Below are 25276 nucleotides of genomic sequence, written 5' to 3' on the forward strand. Positions count from 1 at the left end.
ATCCAGTAGTGTTTTAGTCACACTGGTCCTACTCAGTACATTGACACAAGCAAAAGAAGAATAAATAATGGACATTGGAGCAATTGTAACTTCTATCCCAGGGCTATCTTAGCCCAGGTCCGGGAGAAAACAAACTGTCTGCTGTCCAGTTATTCATATTGACCTTTAGCTGTTAAACTACAACTCACAGCAGCACCTGAATGCTTTAGGAGATGACTCACCACCATTTTTAAATATCTTGTGTTGTCCTACTGACACCATACCCTAGTGTCTCCATCTTGTCCTACCTTTGCCATATCCTAGTGTCTCCATCTTGTCCTACAGATGCCATATTCTTGTGTCTCCATCTTGTCCTAAAATGCCACACCCTAGTGTCTCCATTTTGTCCTATTGATGCCATACTCTAGAGTCTACATCTTGTCCTACCAATTCCATACCGTAGTGTCTTCTTATTGTCCTACAGATGCCATATCCTTATGTCCTCATCATGTCCTATCAATGCCATACCTCGGTGTCTCTATCTTGTCCTACCAATGCCATACCCTAGTGTTTCCATCTTGTCCTACTACTACCATTCCCTTGTTTTTCCTTCTTGTTCTACTAATACCATATCATATCCCCATGAAGGCAGCTCTGTTTTGTCCATGAGACAAGCCTGTCCCCCTGTACTGGTCCATAGCACAGGGGATTAGTTGTGATATGAGACATACAGTTATGCACCCACTTACCACTGTGTTTCTTTACCTCTAGGATTCAAAGCAAAAAGCAAATAACAACAAGCCTCCTGATGTAAGCGCAAGTATGCCTGTATATACATTTGTGGGATAGAACTGTGTCTTGTGTACCTTTATATGGAATTATACATTGGCCGGACCTTCTGCAGCCTCTCTGATCCCAGAGGGATATATATAAGAGAAGAGATCAGCGCCTGTGGCAACAGAAATTAAAAACAAGCATAGCGTAATACGTTCCAAATAGGTAATATCACCCTGTGCATGCACTTAGTATTAAGTCCGTGTTTTCTCCCCTTTTTCCCTTAGATAGCTGTTAGTGGGGGGGGGGGTGATAGGGTAACAATAGAGGTGATAGGAAGATGATGGCTTCCCTGCGAAGAGTTAAATATACTCCAGGAGTGCTTCCACCTTCTATAAAAATGCCTACTTACAAACCACAGCAGTGGTGTTATGCATGTAACAGAAAGCTCTTTTCTAGTCCCTCCTTTGGGTCACGATATTCCTTCCAGGTTCCAATGCCAGAGATAAAAACCAGTGATAGTGTAATACCGTTTTATTAAAAACAACTTAAAATCAATTAAAAATTACACTCACATTTACCCTGACAGGGTTTTGCGCATTCAATCCAATAAAAAGTCCATATGGGGTTGCGAGTAGTAGTTCTGCTTACTCTGCCAGACTCCCTCGTGGTGCCTTGCTTCTGGCTTCTGTGAAGGGGTCGGCAAGAAATTATCTAAAAGACTGACATTTTTTATTGGCTGCATTTGTAAGCTGTATATTGTTTTTCTCTCTGATCCCACCCACTGCTTGAGCCACAGACTCACTGCCCCTCCCCCTCAGAATGTTCTACCCCAGACCAGTAATGTCCACTCTCTAAACTGGTGTCTTTGTCTCTTTCAGACGCTTCCAGAAAAAGAACTGTCTTACAGTAAGTAAACTTACATCATTTACCAGTTCCCACCAATCCCACCAGCCTGAGGCCAATGGCTTGTGTTACAAATATAATCCGATTATAGTTTTAGTTAAAAAAAATATATTGACCTTTTATTTCGGTTCAGACAGTGACATCAAAAGAACCCAGCAGTATTTGTTTATGGTTTTCTGCAATGTTGGTTCTGGCTATTGAAACGACGTTGCAGAAGTCACCTCTCTCCCATCCATGCTTTCCTTTGCCTCGTCTGCTTCTTCACAGGTCTGATAATCTTCACTGTGCAAATAAAATATTTTCCCCTTGATATAGAAACTTTCTATTCTATTCTCATGGATACAGCGAGAGCTGAGCTAATAATAGTCATCATTTCTATTCTCTTTAGCTGAATTCACAGCCCCCCCACTGAAGCCTCCCAGGTTAGGAGCACAGGTAAGGGGAAAGAATCCTTCCTCATGTTCTTTCTACTGACTTCATATTCTTGGAGTAAATGGAGAATAAAATTAATTTAATAAATAAACATACTTTGATTATTTCTGCACCAAAATCTGTCTGGGAACTGGCACATGAGAAATTGTCTGCCATATTGGGGAACTGACAACTGCCCTTAGTTAATTATTATAATAATTCATAATAATAAAATACCAAAATATACATATACAGTTCAGAATTATAGCAGTGTGTTTAAAAAAAGTGAATAACGCTCAAAATCCTTATAATAGGTTTTATTTTCATCCAGGCAAATGCATTGGGAACACTGCACATTATATTCCAAACCAAAACATTAAGAAAAATGGAGCAAATTTGTGTTATTCCTTTAGAGAAAGTGAAGAAAAGGGAATATTAGGCACAGTCCCTACATTCTTCTCATTCACTGTATAAAGTGAAACGTGTCAGCATTTTGCTTTGAATGAGGGAACTAATATTGAGTTGTATAACAGTGTTTGTGCTGCACATCTGTGTTGTATGGACTCCACCAACTCCCAACAACCTCTTCCACAATTCCAAATGCATTTCTTGCTTTTGTCTCACACCCATGTCACCCCCTCACAAGTTTTCTATTGGATTGGGGGGTTGGGCCCCTCCTTAAGGTCAATCTTGTTTGTGTAGAACCAAGATGTTGCTCAGTTACTGGTGAGTTTGGCTCGTTGTCTTGTTGATCCCCCATTTCAAGGACATTTCCTCTTGGGCATAAGGCAACATAAACTCTTCAAGTATTTGGATTGAAACTGATCAATGATCCCTGGTATGAGATAAATAGTCCCAACACCAGAGTATGAGAAACACCCCCATATCATGATGCTTGTGCCCCCGGCTTCACTCTGTACTGGGGCCTCAATTCAGTGTTTGGGGGAGTCTGACAAACTGTATGTGGCCACTAGACCCAAAAAGAAGAATCTTGATTTCAGCAGTCCCCAAAATGTTGCTCCATTTCTCTTTAGGCCAGTTAATGTGTTCTTTGGTAAATTGTAAGCTCTTCAGCATATTTTTGCTGATAGCTTGACTTCACCTTGTCACTAATTGTAACAGTATCACAGGCAACTTTACTCCTTCTTTCATCTTCCTGGAGCTGATCATTGGCTGAGCCATTTTGACTGTTCTTCTGTCCATTCCAATGGTCGTTTTCTTCCACCTCTTTCAGGTTTTGGTGCCATTTTAAAGCATTTGAGATCATTTCAGCTGAGCAGCCTCTCATTTTCTGCACTTCTTTATATGTTTTCCCCTCTCCAATCAACTGTTTAATCAAAGTCGGCTGTTCTTCTGAACAATGTGTGGGAGGAGCCATTTGAGTGAGAGTTTCAGAGAGAAATGAACTATAACCTGCGGCACAACATTTGCTCCTTCATTAAATAAATTCCGGAATTGACTCCCGTTTATTCCCAGAATGAATGAGCTTACTAATTGAACCCCACACTGTTATAATTTTGAAGAAACTTTCATTATTTGGAAAACTGCTATTAACGGTATTGGATCGGTTATCTGGAAACCCATTATCCAGAAAGCTCCAAATTAAGGAAAAACCATCTCCCGTAGACTGCATTTTTTTCCAAATAATCAAATTTTTAAATGTGCTTTTTTCTGTGTAATAATAAAACAGTCGCTTGTACTTGATCCCAACTAAGATATAATTAATCCCTATTGGAGGCGAAATCAGCCTATTGGGTTCATCTAATGCGCGGTTTCCCCTCTCCCGCTCTGCGATTAAAAGTTTAGCGTCGGAGCGGGTCAAAAGGAGCTGAAGCGCTAGAGCAATGAGCATTATAACTCTCTCTGCACTAGCAGAGCCGAAATTTCCGGTTTAAAAAACAGAAATTCGGCTGTTAAAGTTACAAAAGGCATCTTTTTGCAGCCCCTTTTAACTGCCCGTTTATTGCCGCCTGAGATTCTCACCTTGCCCCCTGTCTATTACTCTACTACACCTACTAGTAGATTATTTGCCATATATAGAATAACATTTCCACCAAAAACTGTGATTGATCAGATTAGTGATTAGTTAAATCTCCGATCGTGTGTCTCATGTCTCTCACTTGTGGTCTCTAGTCTCTACAGCCTACGCCTACGGCCAACATTGACCGGACAGACGACAGTGTATACCAAGGTGTGATGGAGCTGGTGAAGGCAGTGCTGCAACTGAAGAACGACATCTACCAGCTGCCCCCGGAAGGTTACGTGGCAGTTGTGAAGGTGACAGATAGACCAGTATTTCCTAAAAACCCCCTGCAGAGAAGAGTTTTGGCATAACTGCAGGTTGCACTCATTGATGAGGGTGTTCCAGAATTTGTGGTGCCAATATTGTTATTTGTGTTCCAGTCAACTGGAGTGCAACACATAAAGGGGGCCTTATAACTGCTGCTCAAGTAGAAGATAAAATTGCTTCCACCCACCTGTGATTCAAGTGACTTACCCTCTACCCCAGACTGGAGCCCCCCAGCCCTGTGTAATGTTTTCTAAGCACCAGTGTCCCCTGTGCCAATTGCCTAACTAGCTTGATGGGGGGCTCTTGGAAGAGGGGAATGAGATGGAGACATGGAACTCAGACAGGGTCGGACTGGGGGGGGGATCAGGTAAGTAATAAGAATCACTGGGAGGGTGCCCAACAACTTGGCACCCCTTTTCTGTTCCTAAGTACAGGTGCAATGATGCACCCCAGTAGTCACATTTGGGAAACCAATGCTCAGCACAAATATATGCAACTCCTTAATGGACGGAAAATGGAAAACAACAGTATTTTTCTATTATTTACTTGCAGAACGTGGGCCTGACCCTTAGGAAACTCATTGGAAGTGTCGATGAGATCCTTCCTTCTCTCCCACAGAATTCCCGCACTGAGGTAACATTCCGGATATGAATACAATGTTATTTAGTGCCTAATTCAGAATACGGCTCTTGAATTGGTCTCTGAACTTTTCATTCCTCCTTTCCAACCATTACTCCTCAAGGTACAGTTATGGGACCTGTTATCCAGAATGCTCAGGACCTGGGGTTTTCTGGATAAGGGGTTCTTTCTGTATCTTGGATCTTCGGATAATGGATCTTTCCATAATTTGGACCTTCATACCTTAAGACTACTAGAAAATCATATAAACATTAAATAAACCCAATAGGCTGGTTTTGCCTCCAATAAGGATTAATTATATCTCAGTTGGGATCAAGTACAGGCTACTGTTTTATTATCACACAGAAAAAGGAAATCGTTGTTTAAAAATTTTTCAAAATGGTCTTCCCATAAATTGGAGCTTTCTGGATAACGGGTTTCCAGATAATGGATCCCACACCTGTACTATCTGCTTGGTATTGTCGATTATTATCTGCCTCAAACGATCGAATGCTCCAGAAATGCAAGCCCAGTATCATGGGACCATAAAAATATATTTCATAAGCACAAAATGAATTGTAATCCAAATAAAATCTGTATGTTGTCTTATTACAAAATGATTATTTTTGGCACATGAATTAATTCCCTGAACATAATGTAGTCAATATAAAATGAATTCTGCGGAAAAAACACATTCGTAATGACTAAATAACTAAATTAATTTAGTTTATTGAAGTTTTTTTTTGTGTGTTCATAGACTTTTTGTTGTGTTGGCAAATTTTTATTTTGTGGCCACAAAATACATTTTATACTCATGGAATGAGTTTTAAAGGGGTAGTTCACCCTTAAATACGTTATAAAATGGCTAATTGTAAGCAACTTTTTGATTGGCTTTCTTTTCTTCTTTTTTTTATAGTTTTTCAATTACTTGCCTTCTTCTTCTGACTCTTTCCAGCTTTCAAATGGGGGTCACTGACCCCATCTAAAAAACAAATGCTCTGTAAGGCTACAAATGTATTGTTATTGCTACTTTTTATTATTCGTCTTTCTATTCAGATCTCTCCTATTCATATCCCAGTCCCATATTCTAGAGTCTTGCATTAGGTCAGGTACCTGCAAAGTGGTCGTGTTTCGGGCAAAAAATACCCGATTCCTTGGCGGTGCGGGCAGTCCACGGGTAACACGGGTTTGATCCCTCCCACGTCATTCTTACAGTTTTTTAACAAATGTGACGTCACTTCAGGTCAAATGTGATGTCACTTCCGGTTTTGCCGGTCCCTCGGGTTGGAAGGTTAGTTGGCCTACTGCGAGTTGGTTAGCGGGAACAAATTGAAGGTTCGGGTTGCGGGTACGGGTCAAGTACGGGTTTCAAAAAATGGACCCGCGCAGGACTCTACCTTATTCCAGTCAATGCATGGTTGCTAGGGCAATTTGGACCCTAGCAACGAGATTGCTGAAATTGACCAAATTAAATCTTTTAACACGGTGGATTGATAGTGGGAAGGGAGGATGGGAATAGTTATTCTTAGTAATGGTGCGGCGGAGGAGGAGGAGGAGTTGTGTAATGTGCATTGTCCCCTCCTTATAGCAATGAGTAGAGTAATATATGAGTTGTTTCCTTGCAGATCGAGGGGACGCAGAAGCTCCTGAGTAAGGACCTGGCCGATCTAATCAACAAGATGCGACTTGCCCAACAGAATGCGGGGACGTCCCTGAGGGAGGAGTGTAAGAAGCAGATGCTGACGGCGTCGCACAGCATGGCTGTAGACAGCAAAAATTTGCTGGATGCAGTGGACCAGGCGCGGGTCAGGGCCAATCTGGCTAAGGTGGCCACCGAGTGACAGAGTTGACTCTCCAGTGCCATAAAGAGACTTGGGTGTCCCTTCTTGGTGTTCCCAAGAAGGTGAATTCTTCCCAACAGCTTGTAATATATTCTGCTGCTATTCACACCCAGTGTGACTGAATGGGACCCCTATACAGACCCCTAGAGCCCAGCGTGGAGACGTCACAATGGCTTGTCCTGTAGCAGTGGCCTCTGTAGCCTCTCACTTCTCTGCAGCTTGTAATATACTCTGCTGCTGCTATTCACACCCACCGTGACTGAATGAGATCACTATACAGACCCCTAGAGCCCAGTGTGGAGATGTCACAATGGTTTGTCCTGTAGCAGTGGCCTCTGCAGCCTTTTACTTCTCTACAGTTTGTAATATACTCTGCTGCTGCCATTCACACCCAGTGTGACTGAATGAGATCCCCTATACAGACCCCTAGAGCCCAGCGTGGAGACGTCACAATGGTTTGTCCTGCAGCAGTGGCCTCTGTAGCCTCTCACTTCTCTGCAGCTTGTAATATACTCTGCTGCTGCTATTCACACCCAGTGTGACTGAATGGGACCCCTATACAGACCCCTAGAGCCCAGTGTGGAGACGTCACAATGGCTTGTGCTGTAGCAGTGGCCTCTGCAGCCTCTCACTTCTCTACAGTTTGTAATATACTCTGCTGCTGCTATTCACACCCAGTGTGACTGAATGGGATCCCTATACAGACCCCTAGAGCCCAGCGTGGAGACGTGATTCCTGGACCTCATGGGCCCCGCCAACCCCACAGAAATGATGGCTTCAGAAATATATAACAGAAATATAATTTGTGGGGAGTTGCACAAAGGTATTGCCTAAGCTAACAGGGGTTGTTCACCTTTAAATTAACTGTATGATGTAGAGAGGGATATTCTGAGACAATTTGCAATTGGTTTTTATTTTTTATTATTTGTGGTTTTTGAATTATTTAGCTTTTTATTCAGCAGCTCTCCAGTTTGTAATTTCACCAGTCTGGTTGCTAGGGTATACAAATGTATTGTTATTGCTACATTTTATTCCTCATCTTTCTATTCAGGCCTCTCCTATTCATATTCCAGTCTTTTATTCAAATCAATGCATGGTTGCTAGGGGACCCTAGCAACCAGATGGCTGAAATTACAAACTGGAGAGCTACTGAATAAAAAGCTAAATAATCCAAAAACCACAAATAATAAAAAATTAAAACCAATTGCAAATTGTCTCAGAACATCCCTCTCTACATCCTACTAACAGTTAATTTAAACGTAAACAACCCCTTTAATGAGTTTCTAATACAAATCTTCCCATTTTCTACTCTCAAGTAGGGATGGGCGAATTTTTTCGCCTTGTTTTGCCGAAAAAATGACGCCCATAGACTTGTATGGTGGCGTGCGTCAAAATAAAAAGACGCACCGCGCGACAAAATTTTTGTGACGCCCATAGACTTTAATGGGCGTCGGCGACATTTCGGCGAAACGAAATGGGTCAAATTCGCCCATCCCTACTCTCAAGTGATCCTGAGCAACATGGAGCAGGTCTGCACGTTTAGCATTTCCCTTTTGTACATACTTTGCTTTTTCCTCTGATTTCTTCCCATGTTTTAATAGAAATGGATTTTACTATTATGTCTATTTTCTTTCCATCCGTTGGGGTTAGACGTCGCCCTTTTCCTCTGGTCGCAACGTTGGGTCTTGGAAACGTTATGTATGTCGGTATTTTGCTGTCTGTGTGTAAAAGAAATGATTCAAGCAAAATAAAATGTTATTTAAATGTGTTTAAAGTTCAGTGTAAAGTGGAGCCGGAATGCGAGGCTGTATTTATTAATATAGGGGTGCTCGTGCTGTTAAGGGGGTGCTCTGTAGAAATCTGTGCAGAAACAGTGGCATTCTCAGGCACATAGTTCATATAATTAGAACAATTAGTCAGCACTCACCCAAACTGTACTTTTTCAAGTGGTAAAAAGGCCATGCAGGCCTGAAACGTTGTTTGTTTGAGATTTGAGCCAGGAATCCAATAAAGGCTTTTATTATTTAACAAGATTTTGATGGTGCTATGATTTCGCTACTGACACAGTTGATATACACAGTAGAATTAAATGGCGCAATCTATTGTGATCAGCAATCCATAGTCATCTCTTCATTCTCATTCCAGTGTTCTATAGATTGTGGACCATTTAAAAATTCTTTGCTACTCTGTAAGCAGCCATGTTGCATTAAAGGGATACTGTCATGGGAAAAAAGGTTTTTTTTTCAAAATGAATCAGTTAATAGTGCTGCTCCAGCAGAATTCTGCACTGAAATCCATTTCTCAAAAGAGCAAACAGATTTTTTTATATTCAATTTTGAAATCTGACATGGGGCTAGACATACTGTCAATTTCCCAGCTGCCCCAATTCATGTGACGTGTGCTCTGATAAACTTCAATCACTCTTTACTGCTGTACTGCAAGTTGGAGTGATATCACCCCCTCCCTTTTCCCCCCCAGCAGCCAGATAACAGCTCCCTAACACAAGATAACAGCTGCCTGGTAGATCTAAGAACAACACTCAATAGTAAAAACCCATGTCCCACTGAGACACATTCAGTTACATTGAGAAGGAAAAACAGCAGCCTGCCAGAAAGCATTTCTCTCCTGAAGTGCAGGCACACGTCACATGACTTGGGGCAGCTGGGAAATTTACAAAATGTCTAGCCCCATGTCAGATTTTAAAATTAAATATAAAAAAATCTGTTTGCTCTTTTGAGAAATGGATTTCAGCACAGAATTCTGCTGGAAGAGCACTATTAACTGATTCATTTTGAAAATTTTTTTTTCCCCATGACAGTATCCCTTTAAGTCCGGCCCACTCCTCCAAGTCACTGACTCCATCCTTGCTCCAGGCACTTGCTGAATGAGTAGGCACAGGGGACCCTGTCCAGAGAGAGGGGAATGTAAGTGGTACAGGAATGGGGACCTATTAAACACAATGCTCAGGATCTGGGTATTTGCGGATAACGGGTCTTTACGTAATTTGGATCTTCATACCTTAATTCTACTAGAAAATCATATAAACATGAAATAAACCCAATAGGCTGGTTTTGCCTCCAATAAGGATTAATTATATCTCAGTTGGGATCAAGTACACAGAAAAAGGAAATCATTTTAAAAAATTTGGATCATTTCGATAAAATGAAGTCTATGGGAGACGGCCTTTCTGTAATTCAGAGCTTTCTGGATAACGGGTTTCCAGGTCACAGATCCCTGTACTACTATTGTTTAGGCAGATGGTTTACAGTCAATAAGGGATGACACACAACCACCAAGATCATCCCCTTACAGTAAAGCCTGGTATCTTGATCTAGAGAATGATGAAACAAAATATAAAACGAAACACTTTTGGACCAAACGTAACCCGTCTGTCCAACATCTCATTCTCAAAATAAGGGGATGAATATACAGTCGCCCCTCTCTTTTCTGCTATAACTGCCCCAGTGCTTCTGGGAAGGGTTCCCAATAGATGTTGAGACATTGTTGCTGGGAGTTCTTACTGGGAGTTGCTGCCATTCAGAAACAAGAGCATTAGTGATATTGGACAGTGATATTGGGGATCAGGCTCACAGTTGGGGTTCCAATTCCTCCCATAGGGGATCAGAGTTGGGGTCAGGGCTCAGTCAGGTTCTTCAACCCATTCTGGCTCTGTTTATGGGATATTATTGTGCTGAAACAGAAAAGAACTTCCCCAAACTGTTGCACAAATTAGGGAAAGATGTGAGAAAAGTTATCTGAGGTTTCTCACATCTTTCCTAAGCAGAAGAACATCAGCCTCTTTCTTTCTCCTGACAACTTCCTTGACTACTTGCTGGTCAGACTCGTGGGAAACTGACCAGCAGGTGGCGCTGTTGTAACACAATTCATTCATATTAACAGTACATGTATCCCTTAATATCTTGGAATTAAAAGAAAATAAATAATGAATGTACATTGCAGAAGTGCTTAGAATAGCCCCCTCATCAGTTTTATATTCACTTATTTTTAAGGTTTACTTACCCTTTAAGGGGTACTGATAATGAACAAAGTCTTCCATCTGAGAGGGGTGAATAACATATACCTGTATCTGGTCAGTCAGGGTGTGAGAAGAAGAGGGTATTACAAAACTACTGGCAAATACATTTTTTTTAAAGCTGTCTCTGTCCATGGCAGTGTTTTACCTACTAGAACAGTGGAATTCTGACTGGGTGGCACTTACCTCTGCTGCCGACCCCTTGTCCCTTGCATCACAAGGTCAGACACCAATGAACAAGTGTTTCTTGAGTCAGAACAGCAGTGCAGTAGTCAGGTGGGAGTTGCAGAGCCAAAGTCTAAAAAAGCTGCATGTGCTGCAGTCTACACAGAAGTGATCAGGTTTGGCCACTGGGTGTCGCTGTAGCACCTTGTTATACTAGTGGCTTCTGTATCAGTATAAATAAACCTCCCGGACTCACTTGTGTAAACTGAGACTTGGGGAGCGAAAAAGAGAATTTTGGTGGCGTTTGAGGCCCCGTTGTTAAATAGAGAAGTTTAATTAGGAACAAAATGCTCCCTGGATGATGTGAAAGTGATAGCCATGCCCCAGTGGTGTAACTGGGAGACACTGCTAAATAAATCAGCGGATCAGGTTAATTTTGGGACAAACTAAACGAAGTGCTAAGGTATCACCTTCCCTCCCTGTATCACTGTATCCCCACGTGTTGTGCGGCTGGAATTGCTAAGCAGTGTCCCCTTTGTAACTAGCGATGGGCCAATAAATTTCGCCAGGCACAAATTTGCAGCAAATTTCCTTGTTTTGCCACCAGTTAATAAATTCACGAAACTACGGCGAAAATTTAGCCAGTGAAAAATTCACCACAACAAAAAAATAATTGGCGCGTGTCAAAATTATTCGGACGCCCATTGACCTTAATGCATTTGGACAAAATAGCCGCGCGTATAAAAATTGTTGACTTCAATGCGTTTCTCAAATTTTTGGTAAATGGCAAAGATTCGCCCATCACTATTCGTAACTGCTGGTTGTGACTGTTGAAACAATGTAAGCAGTGCAGCCAGGTTCTGCAATGTCTAGGGCAGAGCTGGGATTTGTAGTTTAGGCTGAAGATACCAAGTAATAATCCAGCTTTCCACTCTTAATTGAAACCCCTTATTTCTGTCAATCACGATTAGTTAAAGAAAATGTAAATCGTTTTTACGACTGCTTAATGTTTGATGAGCCAGGAATAAGGCAGCGGTGAAAAATTCATGAGTCGGACGTAAGGAAAATAACTACATTGGGGAACGGGAGGCCCCTCGATCCCTTTGTGTCTCCTCTAAAAGCTTTTCCAATGGAATCCAGAGAAATGGAGAGGTTCCATCAGGACATGGATTAACGACCCTCCATGACCCGCCACTTGTGGGTGAATTGGCTTTTAATGGAAGGGAACGTATATTGTGTAAGTAGGAAGGGCTTCCACTTATATCAGCTCTAATAAACCTCTGCTGGTTAAAGGGGAACTTCATCCAAAAACTGTAAATTGCGTTAATTGTGCATAAAATAATCATTCACCTTATAGCCCTAATGCCCCCCTTGTGTTGCCCTCCTACAAATACAGCAGCTCTTTATTTAAGGGAAGGCACGGTTCTTTGGAGTCCATTCTAGGAACACAAAAAGCTAAGCATTAGGGCAGAACATGTATAGATTGTATAGAGCAGAATTCTGGGCATTAATGATGCATTATGGGTAAATGGGGAATGGCACCAAAATCCACTGCAGTTCTGGACAAACCCAATCAACTGCTCAAGTAGATCTGGATCTTTTGCCTTTCTACCTCTTATATTTCTTCTTTATCAACAACACATGTATTAGAGATGGAGGCAAGGCCAGTAGGGGTTGGGGCTTTTGTCCCAAGACTGTATAATGGATTCAAGGATGGGGGAGCGGTTATATTGTATTTCTAAAGTGAAACACTAAGCCAGTGATCCCCAACCAGTAGCTCGTGAGTAACATGTTACTCTCCAACCCCTTGGATGTTGCTCCCGTTGGCCTCAAAGCAGGAGCTTATTTTTGAATTCCAGGCTTGGAAGTGAGTTTTAATTGTATAAAATTAAGTATAGTGCCAAGTAGAGCCTCTTGTAGGCTGCCAGTCCACATAGGGGCTACCAAATAGCCAATCACAGCCCTTATTTGGCACCCAAGGGACTTGTTCATGCTTGTGTTGCTCCCCAACTCTTTTTTCATTTAAATGTGGCTCACGGGTAAAAAAAGGTTGGGGACCCCTGCACTAAGCAATGGGAACATATAGACTTTATTGTAATTTTGATTGTGCTGCTTAATGTGGAGCATGATAAGCATGGGCACTGGGTGAAACGGGGTTAATAATGGCTGGGGTAGATAATAGAGGACTTGGAAGAAGAGGGTCTGATACATAGTAACATAGTAAATTAGGTTGAAAAAAGACACGCGTCCATCAAGTTCAACCTTTTCACTCTTTTTTTAACCTGCCTAACTGCCAGTTGATCCAGAAGAAAGCAGCGTGTGTTTTAACATGGTCGAATAAAGATGGTGATTTTTTACTGATGATCTGGTGTGCGGAATCTACCTTCTTCCATATTCCTGTTTGATCCAGAAGAAGACAAAAAAAACATCTGAAGCCTCTCCAATTTGCCTGAGGGGGAACAATTCCTTCGTGACTCCAAAATGGCAATCGGACCAGTCCCTGGATCAACTTGTACTATGAGCTATTTTAGTACAAGCTTATCCAGAGATTAGTCCGATTGCCATTGATAGACCTAGCCTGTTAAGCACTAACTAAGAGGGTCAACCATTGATTCCTCAAGTAGAGCCTTTCCTTTCCTCTCAGGCCACTGGTGGAAGAATAAGGAGGGAATCCACTTTCCTTATTGCCCAGTTAGGCACAATATATATGGCCTTGTTGATGGCATTATCAATGGATTTAGCAGGCATTGGTTACAGTGGGTTCATTATGGGATGGGGTTTGGCTCTGTGACCTTCCCTTTGACTAGTCAGTACCAAGACATCTTATTTGCTCTCCAAGATAATCAGGAATCCCAATTTGAAGGTCACCTAGGTTGAGAAATGAGGTGAACACTAATATGGCCCCATAGTTATTTTTCTAACTGCAGCTACATTCTATAGGAACTCAACACAAATCCATTTTCAAGGAGGCCAGCTGCTAATTTCACCTCACAGGAGATTGGGTGGGTGGGGGGACTCTATACCCTAGAAATTCTCTTTCTGAAACACCATAAATTACTAAAGATTGTATAGACTATGTGTAGCTACCAGATATTCTGCTCCCTTATTGAGGAAGTCAGCCTTTCCCATTCATATGAATAGGAGCTATAAGAGTCCCTTTTCCTTTACAGCCCTAAGCTGAAAGGCATCCTGAGAAGAAGCCAAACAGCTAAAGAGTACGGCCATCATTGTGAAAATACAACTGTGTAAGCCATATGAAAGAAGGTTTTTAAGTCCAGGTACCATGAGTGCAGCAGATGCACAGGGGCCCTGTCACCTTCTAGGGGAACATCGTAATACTATAAGATTGATTACAGGAAACAATAATAAGACCCCTTTTCCACGAACACCAATTGGCAAGAGGCTTGGTTGGGTTTTTCCCTCTTTGGGTTCCACCCGTGTGCCACCTACTAGGTTAGACAATAAACCATAGAAAAAAAGTAACTCTACTTCCCCCTGCAGGAGGGTTGATTCCAGCACATAAAGCAGTTATTTAGTCATATTGTTATTTCAGCTGATGCTACCATAAAGCGAGAAGTTATTGCCATATAAAAAATAAAATGGGCCCCTTACAAAAAAACCCCCACTGCCATCGTATAAAGGACATTGTTTAATAAACTATACCTGATGTCAGTATATTCAAGCCTGCTTTTGATTTTTGGGGTGCAAATGAGAATATAATTTTACTAAATGGCATACTGTATCTCCAGTTTAAACACTTGTTTCCATTGTGTCCTAGGAAACATGGTATTCAAAAATAATCCCAATTCTTTTCTCGATGCATCAATTACTTTCGCCGTAGCTCCCACATTCCAAACCTTTTAACATGAGGGATGTCATAAAACTACTTAATTGTAATAAAATATTAGGAATAATCCATAAATTAGATCAATCTTCTCTTGTGTTCATGAAGGAAAGCTGTGCTAATGGTTGCATCTCCAAGGTGGATCCAAAGGGAGAGTTTTCACATATTTCTAATGCTCCCTGTGTCCATGATGAGAGCAATGGCTTCATCTGTCTTCTTGCTGATCATAACTAGAAGACTGATGTCTAGCACACTAGTAGTAGAGTCCTATATCATTCCAGCCAAAAAAGGGGGAAGAAAAAGTCCAACTGTCCCAAGCAGACAGACAATGATGAACATCCACAGGAATATTCTGTCAATTACCATCGCCACATACTTCCAGTCCTCTTTCACCTGAAAAACACAAAATGAAGACGAAAGGTGAGAATTAAGAAGATAAGCAGATTCCAGGTAGACATTTGGAAGCTGATAAATGTTTTTTAGATGCTCAAACCCAACCAGTACAGCTTTCTTTATGAGTTTCTTTTATCCATGGAAGGAATCATGTTAAAGAGGGAATACATTTTCCAGTAGAGCTTACAAAAATAACGGTATTGATTCTACCGTCTGCTGTCCAGTCTCTACATTACTGGGAATTTAAAATGAACCCAAATATTTGGCTGGAAATTATGTAAGTTTTATGATTCTGAAAGCCAAAGCCTTCAAAATTGGCCCATAGCTTCATAATATTGGAGGTGGCACAACTAAGATGGCTTGCATGGTGAAGATAGGATGGGTGATGAAAGGAAGGGTGGGAAGAGGAGGAGAAAGGTGGGTAATGGAGGGGAGGTATGACCAGAGAAGGCGAAGGAAGAGGAGTGGGGTGGAAAGGGATGGGAAGGTGAAAAGTCCCACTCTCTCTAATATTTGCTGATACCCGGTGCCTCCACAAACTATTCAATAGGTCAACAGCAACATCTTGAAAAGTCCTTTATTTCAAACTTCTGGGCCAGAAGTTCAAAAATAAAGTCTACGTACTGCCCAAGTCACTATAGTTGGTCTTATACAGGTAGAACGTCAGGTACACTTACAGAGAAGTCAGCATCTTCAGTTCGGAGGTGATTTGCAATATAGTGCACTCCTTCTAAAGCTTTCAAGACACTTGGAGACAACAAGAAACTGGATTCAGTGGTTTCTGTGCTATTATGACGAGGAGTTTGACTTTGCCCCGCAGAGACATGATGATTATAATCATTTCGATTCTGGAGGTTTTGGTTATGGGTGGTCGTATGACGAACATGGCAAGACTGAAGCTCTGCCTCTGGCTCCCCCCACTTGTCATCCACATTGGTTTCCATCCAATACTTGGATGTGCTGAGCTTGAGTTCTGGTGTGTCATATTGACTAATAACTTCTTCTACAGGTGCAGGAGGCCGCTTCATAAACAGCCACCTGGGTATATGATCCAGAAACACTGAACGTACCCAAAGTGGCATCTTGTGAGTACTAGGGGATCGATGGTGGACATTGAGCACAAAGACCGTGATAACAATGGAGAGAGTGACGAATATCATAGTGAAGAGGAGGTACTCCCCAATCAATGGGATAACCAGTGAAGTGGAAGGGATGATTTCTGTGATGAGCAAGAGGAAGACAGTCAGTGAGAGAAGAACTGAGATGCAGAGAGTAATCTTCTCCCCACAGTCCGATGGAAGGTAAAAGACCAGCACGGTAAGGCAAGAAATCAGAAGGCAGGGGATGATTAAATTGATGGTGTAGAACAGAGGTAACCTCCGGATGATAAAGTAATAAGTGATATCCGGGTAGATTTCAGTGCAACAGTCGTATTTTTTAGAATTGTACTTTCCAACTGCATTGACTATGGCCCACTCTCCACTCTCCCAATAGTCCTTCAGGTCCACATTCCTCTCCATGCTCTCCAAGTCAAGCCAAGCTTTATCGTAAGTCCATGAGCCGAACTTCATCTTACAGCTCTGCTGGTCGAAGGGAAAGAAGGTGACGTCGATGCTGCAGGAGCTTTTGTAGATGGCTGGCGGGAACCACTTCACTTTACCGGTGTGGAATAAATGAGCTTTAGTCATATGTGTTATTGCAAATTCCCCATCTGCACTGGAAGAGACCAAACATAGAATGGGTTAAATGCATACAGGGGACAATGTATACAACAAAACACACTTTTACCTCTTTTTTGGCTGCACATCCCTGGTTTGGTCAGTCACTCTATTTTAGCTGAAACTAAATCATGGCGAGAAATGTTCAGATTCAAGTTTCAGTTGAATCTGAACATTTCTCGCCATGATTTAGTTTCAGCTAAAATAGAGTGACTGGCCGAACCAGGGATGTACCCAATCCACTAGTTTAGGATTCAGCATGAATCCTAAATCCTTCACAGAAGATTTGGCTGAATACCAAACCGAATCCTAATTTGCATATGCAATTAGCGAAACGAGGGGTGAAAGACAACTGCACTGCTACAAATGTTTTTTCATGTGAAAAGTCACATGAGTTTTAGGATTTGGTTCAGCCAAGCACTTGGGGGCAAATTCACTAAGAATCGAAGTTGCGCCAGGCGCAACTTCGCCGCTCTTCGCCAGGCGAATTTTCGCCAGCGCTCCGCAAATTCACTAAAATGCGAAGTTGCGCACAGGGGTAGCGAAAGGTTGCGGAGTTGTGCTAGCGTTGTTTCGCTATATAAAGCGAAGTTGCGCTAGCGAAGGCTAATTTGCATACGGCGCGGAATTCAAATTTCAATGGAGGAATACGTATCTGCACTACAAATGCCTAGAAAACCTTCAAATCAGCCAATAAAATTTTTATTTTGCCCTACACATGTGCCCACTGTCTAGGTAAGTTGCCATGAGTCAGGAAATGTAGGGGGGAGGAAGGGGAGCCCCAAAAATTTTTCGATCTTTTTCAGCCTATCACCCGTCATGTAGAAAACACGCCAGCGTTTTTTGGGACTTAGAAAATTTTTTGACTTTTTTTGAAACAATCCCTATCTACTCTATTGCGCTTCGCCAGGTCTGAGGTGGCGAAGGAAGTCTAGCGTAAAAGGTAGCGTTCGCTACACTGCGCAAGTTAGTGAATTTGCGTAGTTTCGTCGCTAGCGAAGATTCGCCTGGCGTAAGGTTTGCGAAGTAACACTAGCGAAACTACGCCAGCGTTCGTTAGTGAATTTGCGCAGTAGCAAAAATGGCCAACGCTAGCGAATTAACGCTAGCGTTCGGCGCTTCGCGCTTTAGTGAATTTGCCCCTTGGATTCAGCTGAATCCTAATCCTGCTGAAAAAAAGGCAAATCCTGGCGAAATCCCTAACTGAATCCTGGATTCTGTGCTTTCCTAATTTTTTTTTTATTATTCATGAAATAATCTTTTATGGAGGATTTGATATTGTTGGCCAAAATAAAACAAACAACAACAATTTGGTGCATCTCTAATTATTTTCTATGAAACCTTAAATTAAATTATTTATGGCTCAAAAGCTCAACAATATGAAAATAAACTTATTTTAGAACACACGTGCAGTACTCAAAATATCAGATATTATTCTTCATTTTATCTTACACAGAGCCTTTCCCTGCAATTTCAGCATATTTGTTGCTGTGAGGTGTAGTTGTACATGCAGCAATTGCAGCCAATGCATCACAACCGCAATAATCGAACTTCCGAAAATATAATGCAAGTTTCTTCAACGTAGATAAATTTATATTTCAAGGTCATCAAAACAGTGTCATTTTATCAAGCTGGTAGATTTTAAAGGATTGTTTTTACATTTTTAGAAATGAATTCTTAGGTTCCTATTTGACAAATGAAAATTCTTCATTCCAGATGTGACAAAAACCCAACGAGACGAGAATACAACAGATGAAATAGTCCTAGGAGTATATTTCAAAGTGCAAAGCAGGGTCTTATCCACATACCGGTCATTTGATTTTAAAACACTAACGCAAAGGGGGAAAAAAATAATCAGTAACGGGTTTGACATAAAAGGAGCCTCTGAACCGGCCAATAACAAGTGAAACATGAGAGCGATTAACAGATGAAGGATCAAGATTTCAAGCGCTAAACGTGTTCCCAGAGGCACCAGCTCTGTGTTTGTACCCAGTAGTATCTCCCCATCCCAGTGACAGATGAAGTTCAGCTCCTTAGTGTTGAGTAATTGACTCACTGCAGGAGAGACTGATAAGTGGAGAACTGCCTAGCGTCTCGGGGTCACCATATACAGTTTCCATCAAAGTCCTAGGAAAAGTCAGTTCTTCAACCTCTTTTATTTAGTCTTGCTCCTTCACTTTGCCCTTCATCTTTAATATCCTCTTAACTGAGCAACATCAATGAGAGTTAGTCCTATTACACACTTTGTATCACAACATAAAGCGGTTGCTTCACTTCTTCTACAAAAGGTAAAACATGAACCAAAAAAGAGGCCTTCTCCTCCGCGGGGGGGCAAATATACAGGGACACCGAGGGATTAAAGGGGAGTGTGGTAACAGGGTTAATGTTCTCTTGGCCAAGCAACCAAGGGTAGCCAGACTATTGTTTGAAATCAAAGGTCTTATCCTGTAGAGGTAACATTTGTATTCAACCAGGGTAATGGAATCAGAGTATGTATCCTCTTAGCATGTTATGGACAGTTCTTCAGTTGTCAAGGAAAATGAGACCCCTAGTAATAACCGGGCCCTCGTTCCAGAGCAGCAACAGTTATGACACCCTAAACCTGGGCCTTTTCTTTTACCTTGTTCTGTAAAGTAGTGTAGCACAGAAGGGTTGGAGGGCACCATCCTGATCACATCAGGTCCTCTTCTCGGCCGGCACTGAGAATGTGCATTTGAACTACCAAAGGGCTCCAATCACTCTAGGAAATCCACAGGGCGACAAGTAGTCCTCGAGTGTCAGGAGACCGTTGTTAGTCTCGCTGAGGGGCTGGTGAACCTGGACAACTGTTTCAATGTGGTGAGTTTATCAACACTAGTTATTTGTTGCACCTTCTCTGTTGTGATTGAAACATGTACAGTTGAACCCAAGTCTGCTGTTAGAAGGTCGCTGAGAGGTGAAGCAAGATGGTGCCCACCAATCCAACTTTGTTCCTTTGCTTTATAGAAGAAGGTTCTTCTATAAAGCAAAGGAACAAAGTTGGGTTGGTGGGCATTTAGAGGGTCCTACATGGTGGTGTTTGGGAGGGCAGAGTGAGGGTTCTGGAGGGTGGCTCAGATATTACTAAGGGTTTTGTTCTTCTTTAAATATTAGCTGAACCTGCCAATCTTAATTTTTAGCTGCCCTGATGAGACCACATTTTCATTTCAATATTGGGGCTTTGCCTTAATAAAAGTCTCTTCAGGCCAAAACTATGGGAGATGGGAAAATAATTTGATCATCTAGTGGGATATTATATAGCGTTATACACATGGACAAGTGATAAGGATTCCATGCTCAGGCCTCCCCCATGCAGGTAGATAACTAAATCATTGTATTCAAGTGCAGTAAATTGCTTAAAATACATTTTAAACTCACTGAAGGCACAAGGTTGGGTAATGATTCTCCTCTCGGTTTATCTCCTGCAGATTCCCCACAGCGATCACAAAAATAACAGCAGGGCTATTTTAGGAAAGCATTTGTTATCTACCAAACACTATTACTGGAAGCATTTCTAGGCGACCAATTCTAAACACCAAGGGTTTCGCCGCTCCATAAATCACAGTTGTGTTGGAAGGAAAGAAATTAGTTTTCTTTCCCTGAGAATTTATTAATCGGTGGCAAGAAAGGAAGATAGAGATATCTGTCCTGTACCGAAATAAAATGAATAAAAAAATCAATTTCCAAATAGGTTCTCAAGGGTGAAAGAAATTCCAAGGGCAATGTTTCATGTAATCTGCTGCACTCTACAGACCCACGGAGGGAAGACATTTATTCAGGAGGCTATTAATAGCCAAATAGTGCAAAGTACCTGGAACTGGCAACTTGGTATGGGATTGAGAATTCATCAGATCTCAAGCCTTGAGGAGAGAACTCTGCAGGGAGGAATTGATGGACAAAGGATCTTGAATTGATCCTAGATTAGTACAACTGTTTTTCTTAAAGGATTTTAACTTACTACTACCTATGATTTATTTCTTGTTCTCTGTGCACCCCTAAAGTCCTCTAATTTACTTGGAATGTGAGGTCACTTTGTGACGGATTATAAATTCCCATGTGAGGAGATTATGCCATTCAGGGAATACTATCTGCTGCAATAAAGTGTCCGTTTCCATAAGTTCCCCCAATGGGAATGTTTCACTAGGGATATTTAAGGACTTGCTCATAGAGTATCTTCTCTTTGTTCCTGCAGTTGGAAAATTGTCGGACTGGTCTCTCTGGACACTCTTGCTGTATCTCTTGGCTTTGTTCTCTTGGGGTTTGGCTGTGTGTGCCTGGGGAAAACTCTATGGGGAGTTCCTGCTGGAACCCTACCTGGGTACTAATGGGAGCCAAGGTTGAAGGGGTTCAACTAAAGATGTTGTGAGAAACTTGTGTGGAGCTCCGGTGCCTGACCTTCCAATAATCCTGATTTAGCCCAAAAAACTGACTACGAAGTGGCCAAAGTGGAGCAGAGTGAGGAGCAGGAGCCGCCTAGACTTCTGATGGGGCAAAACCGAGCACAAAAACGGGCATCTGAGGCGGCTGCGAAGCTGGGTAAATATGCCCGCGAAGATAAGGCTGCGCAAGATGGCGCTGACCGTTCCAGGCCTACCTCCCCGACAGCAGACCACTCTGATTCCCGCTCCGACCCGCCCGAGCCGTCGCTGTCGGACCCTGCTGGCGGAGATCCGGGCCACCCGGGATACGTGTACGACGCTAATTACCGCCAAAACGGATGAGATTAAGGTGGATTTATCCATCATCCGGCATGATATGCAAAAGATCCGGGAAAGAGCAAAGGCCGCGGAGCAGAGGATTGGCGACCTGGAGGATGTGTGTTTGCCTCTTCCTGAACGAGTGCAGCAACTGCAAAGAGACTTACTACTAGCTCACCACAAGGCAGACGATATGGAAAATCGGTTGCGCAGAAACAACTTGCGCTTTGTGGGCTTTCCAGAGCAGGCAGAGGGGGGAGAGCCGGAACAGTTTCTGGAAGGATGGCTGAGAGAGATATTCGGGGACTTGTCCCTATCGGCCTCTTTTGCGATTGAGAGGGCCCACCGGATCCCCACGAGACGTGGACCTCCAGGTGCCCCTCCAAGGCCACTCATAGCTCGACTCCTCAACGCAAAGGACCGTGATGGGATCCTTAAACAGGCAAGGCAGAAGGAAGCCATGACCTTTCAGGCTCACCGTATTTCAATATACGCCGATTTTTCTGCAGAAGTCCAGAAGCAGAGGATGCAGTTTACAGAATGCAAGAAACGCATGCGGGCTCTAAACCTACAATACGCAATGTTGTACCCGGCAAAGATGCGCGTCACTCTGGATGGTTCGACGCACTTCTTTCAATCGCCTAAAGACCTTAGCGACTGGCTGGACGGACGGAATCTGAGGGAGAATAACAACCCTGCTCAGCACCAGTGACGCTGAGATGCCCTTTGCGGATCCCTTCTTCGCTCCATGCACCGGTAAAGGCCCCTACTTTCCTACAGCCTCCTAGCAGCATGCATTGTAAGTACTTTTATCCTTATACAGCCTAGCGGGAGGGGTATTGCAGGACTTGGACTTTCTACCCTGAACTCCTGGCCAGACCCGCTTCCGGAAAGCTATGGCATATTATCCCTATATTTGCATTTGAACTCTAGCCGGGGGACTGTATGTAATTGAAGGCCGTAATATCATTGGGGCTACTCCTGGCTGCTTCAGCACGACTCGAAGGGAGGGCACCTCATGGAGCATTCTACAGTTGTTGTTTCAGTTCACCGCGCATTTTAGCGCACTGCACTGGCCACCCCAGTTATGTTCACTGAAACTGTTTTGGGATTAATTCTACCTACAAGTTGGGGAGGTGGTAGAAGGGGAGGGGGGAACTTCAGGGGGTTCAGGAATGTTATTATTGTAATTGGTTCTTGTGAATTTACTGCTCAGGTTATGGGAGCTTTGATTGAGAGATGTATAATTTTTGATTGCTTATCCGTGCTGACCTACCCCTCCTATAATCCACCATGACCACCACACTTCTAAGCTGGAATGTCAGGGGACTTAATTGCCCCATCAAACGTAGGCTAGTTATGGATTACCTCAAGCACAAAAAGATAGGTATTGCATTGCTTCAGGAAACCCACCTCACAGGCAGCAAAATCCTAGCCGTAAAAAAGCCCTGGGTGGGTTGGCACTTTCATGCCACTTATAGCACATATTCCTCAGGGGTGGCAATAATAGTTTCTAAACAAGTGCCTTTTCAGCTTCTAGACTTACGATCTGATTGTAAAGGCAGGTTCCTGTTTTTGCACGCTATGATTCATCACCAGGAGTTTATTATTGCCACCCTGTATATTCCGCCACCTTACAACTCCACCTGTGTTCTACAGCTACTGCACTTCATAGCGAAATACCCACGAGCTAAGGTGATAGCCACTGGTGACTTCAATACTCTGCTAGACATCAAGTTGGATAGGCTCAGGGTACGACATCATGAGGGGGTTGATCCACAGTCTAATTTGGCCGAGCTAACTAAAGGGACAGGCCTCATTGAAGTTTGGAGGCATTTCCACCCCCATTCTAAACAATTTTCTTGCTTCTCGGCATCTCACTCTGTTCTCTCTAGGATAGACCTGGCTTTCGCCAATAGCTCTGCTTTAGTAAACCTGAAGGGTGCTGAGTATCTGCCCAGGGGAATAACAGATCATGCCCCCCTTGAACTGGTGCTTAATGTTGATCAAGTACAGCACACCAAGAGATGGGCCTTGAATCCTATTTGGCTATCGATACTTGATAATCAGAAAGGGCATGAATCCGCTATAACCGAATTCTTTTCTCATAACGCTCATACCGCTGACAGTACTATACTATGGGACACCTTTAAGGCGTTTTTAAGGGGTTACCTGAATAGCGAAATTATTGCACATAAAAGGCAGGCCAGGCAACTCCAGACTTCTGTGGAGCTAGAGGTCTCGCAGGCGGAGACCCTTTTAACGGTTAATCCATCACCCCAGAATTGTGCTCAGCTAAAACAGCTACAGGACAAATATGCTAAGCTCATGTGGGACAGATCTCAATACAGCCACCTATTCACGAAGGCTAGGATATTGGAACAGGGCGAAAAGGCAGGCAGGATGTTGGCTTTGCTAACTCGGGATCAATCAACACCTCCCATGATCACACAACTTAAAGTGGGGGATGGCACCCTTACTAACGACCCCGCAGAGATCAGGCAACGTATGGTTGCTTTCTATGCCGATTTGTACCAATCTAAATTAGACCCAGAGGGTACTGCAACTGAGTCTTTCCTTGCAGGCTTGTGCTTCCCAGAGCTCCCAGCAGACTGTGTGGAATTTTTAGATCAACCCATCACAACGGTGGAAATACAGGAAGCTATAGGGTCATTCCCGGTAGGCAAAGCCCCTGGAGCGGACGGAATCCCTATAGAATTCTATAAACTTCACTCTGCACTACTAGCCCCCCATCTCCTTAAAACTTATAACTATGCTTCCCACCATAACAGTCTCCCGGCCTCCATGTATGAAGCCTCCATAATCCTTCTTCCTAAACCAGGGAAGGACCCGACTCTACCTGAAGCTTATAGGCCTATTTCCCTTCTCACTGCTGATACAAAAATCTTGGCGAAAATCTTGGCTAGAAGGTTGGGGAAAGTGGTTACTCATATGGTTACGGAGGATCAGACAGGATTTATTCCGGGGAAAACAACGGCGCATAACATCAGAAGGTTGATGCTTAACCTTACCATGGATCATTCCAATATGGGGCAGAGGGCAATAGTAGCCTTGGACATTGCCAAGGCATTCGACACTGTAGAATGGAGTTACTTATGGAAGGTATTGTCCGCATTTGGGATTGGTCCTTACTTTATCTCCCTTGTCCAGTTACTATATGCGGCCCCTACGGCAGCCCTACGAATTAATTCATTGTTAACCCCAGCTTTTGCCTTGACCAGAGGTACGAGGCAGGGGTGTCCCCTCTCCCCATTATTGTTTGCCTTGGCTATCGAACCGTTAGGCCTTGCAGTCAGGCAGAGTCCTCGGATTTCAGGCTTTCAGATACGGGGAAGGGAAGAGAAAATACAGCTATATGCAGATGACACGCTGATTTACTTGGGGGACACCCATGCCTCTCTCACTGCCCTTCTGGACATAACTAAGGTTTTTGGAGAAATCTCTGGCCTAAAAACTAACCCCTCTAAGTCAATTATATTTCCAGTGGACCCAGAGGTGGGGGATGGTATTAGGGCAGATATACCATTACTGAAAGTTCGGCAATTCACATATCTAGGGGTGACGGTGG

General features: G+C 42.9%; 2 protein-coding genes across 5 annotated transcripts in view; one reads left to right on the forward strand and one right to left on the reverse strand.

Moving 5' to 3' along the window:
• The window catches only part of ptk2b.S (protein tyrosine kinase 2 beta S homeolog), an 80919-nt gene extending 73142 nt beyond the window's left edge, over window positions 1-7777 (forward strand). For 2 of the 4 annotated variants that reach the window (XM_018266041.2, XM_018266043.2), the window contains exons 26-31: window positions 751-789; window positions 1635-1662; window positions 2048-2094; window positions 4204-4347; window positions 4913-4993; window positions 6604-7776. In XM_018266041.2, coding sequence (XP_018121530.1) covers window positions 751-789; window positions 1635-1662; window positions 2048-2094; window positions 4204-4347; window positions 4913-4993; window positions 6604-6819 — 555 coding nt within the window. In that variant the 3' untranslated portion in view covers window positions 6820-7776. The other 2 variants (XM_041565121.1, XR_005961671.1) reach the window with 2 other exon arrangements.
• A 6871-nt stretch (window positions 7778-14648) lies between these two features.
• The window catches only part of chrna2.S (cholinergic receptor, nicotinic alpha 2 S homeolog), a 49912-nt gene continuing 39284 nt past the window's right edge, over window positions 14649-25276 (reverse strand). Inside the window, exons 6-7 of the mRNA XM_018266045.2 lie at window positions 15932-16970; window positions 14649-15254 (exon numbers count right to left, since the gene is read on the reverse strand). Coding sequence (XP_018121534.1) covers window positions 15129-15254; window positions 15932-16970 — 1165 coding nt within the window. The 3' untranslated portion in view covers window positions 14649-15128. The remainder of the gene's footprint in view (window positions 15255-15931; window positions 16971-25276) is intronic.

This window comes from Xenopus laevis, chromosome 5S, assembly GCF_017654675.1.
Source record: "Xenopus laevis strain J_2021 chromosome 5S, Xenopus_laevis_v10.1, whole genome shotgun sequence".
Taxonomy (NCBI): Eukaryota; Metazoa; Chordata; class Amphibia; order Anura; family Pipidae; genus Xenopus; species Xenopus laevis.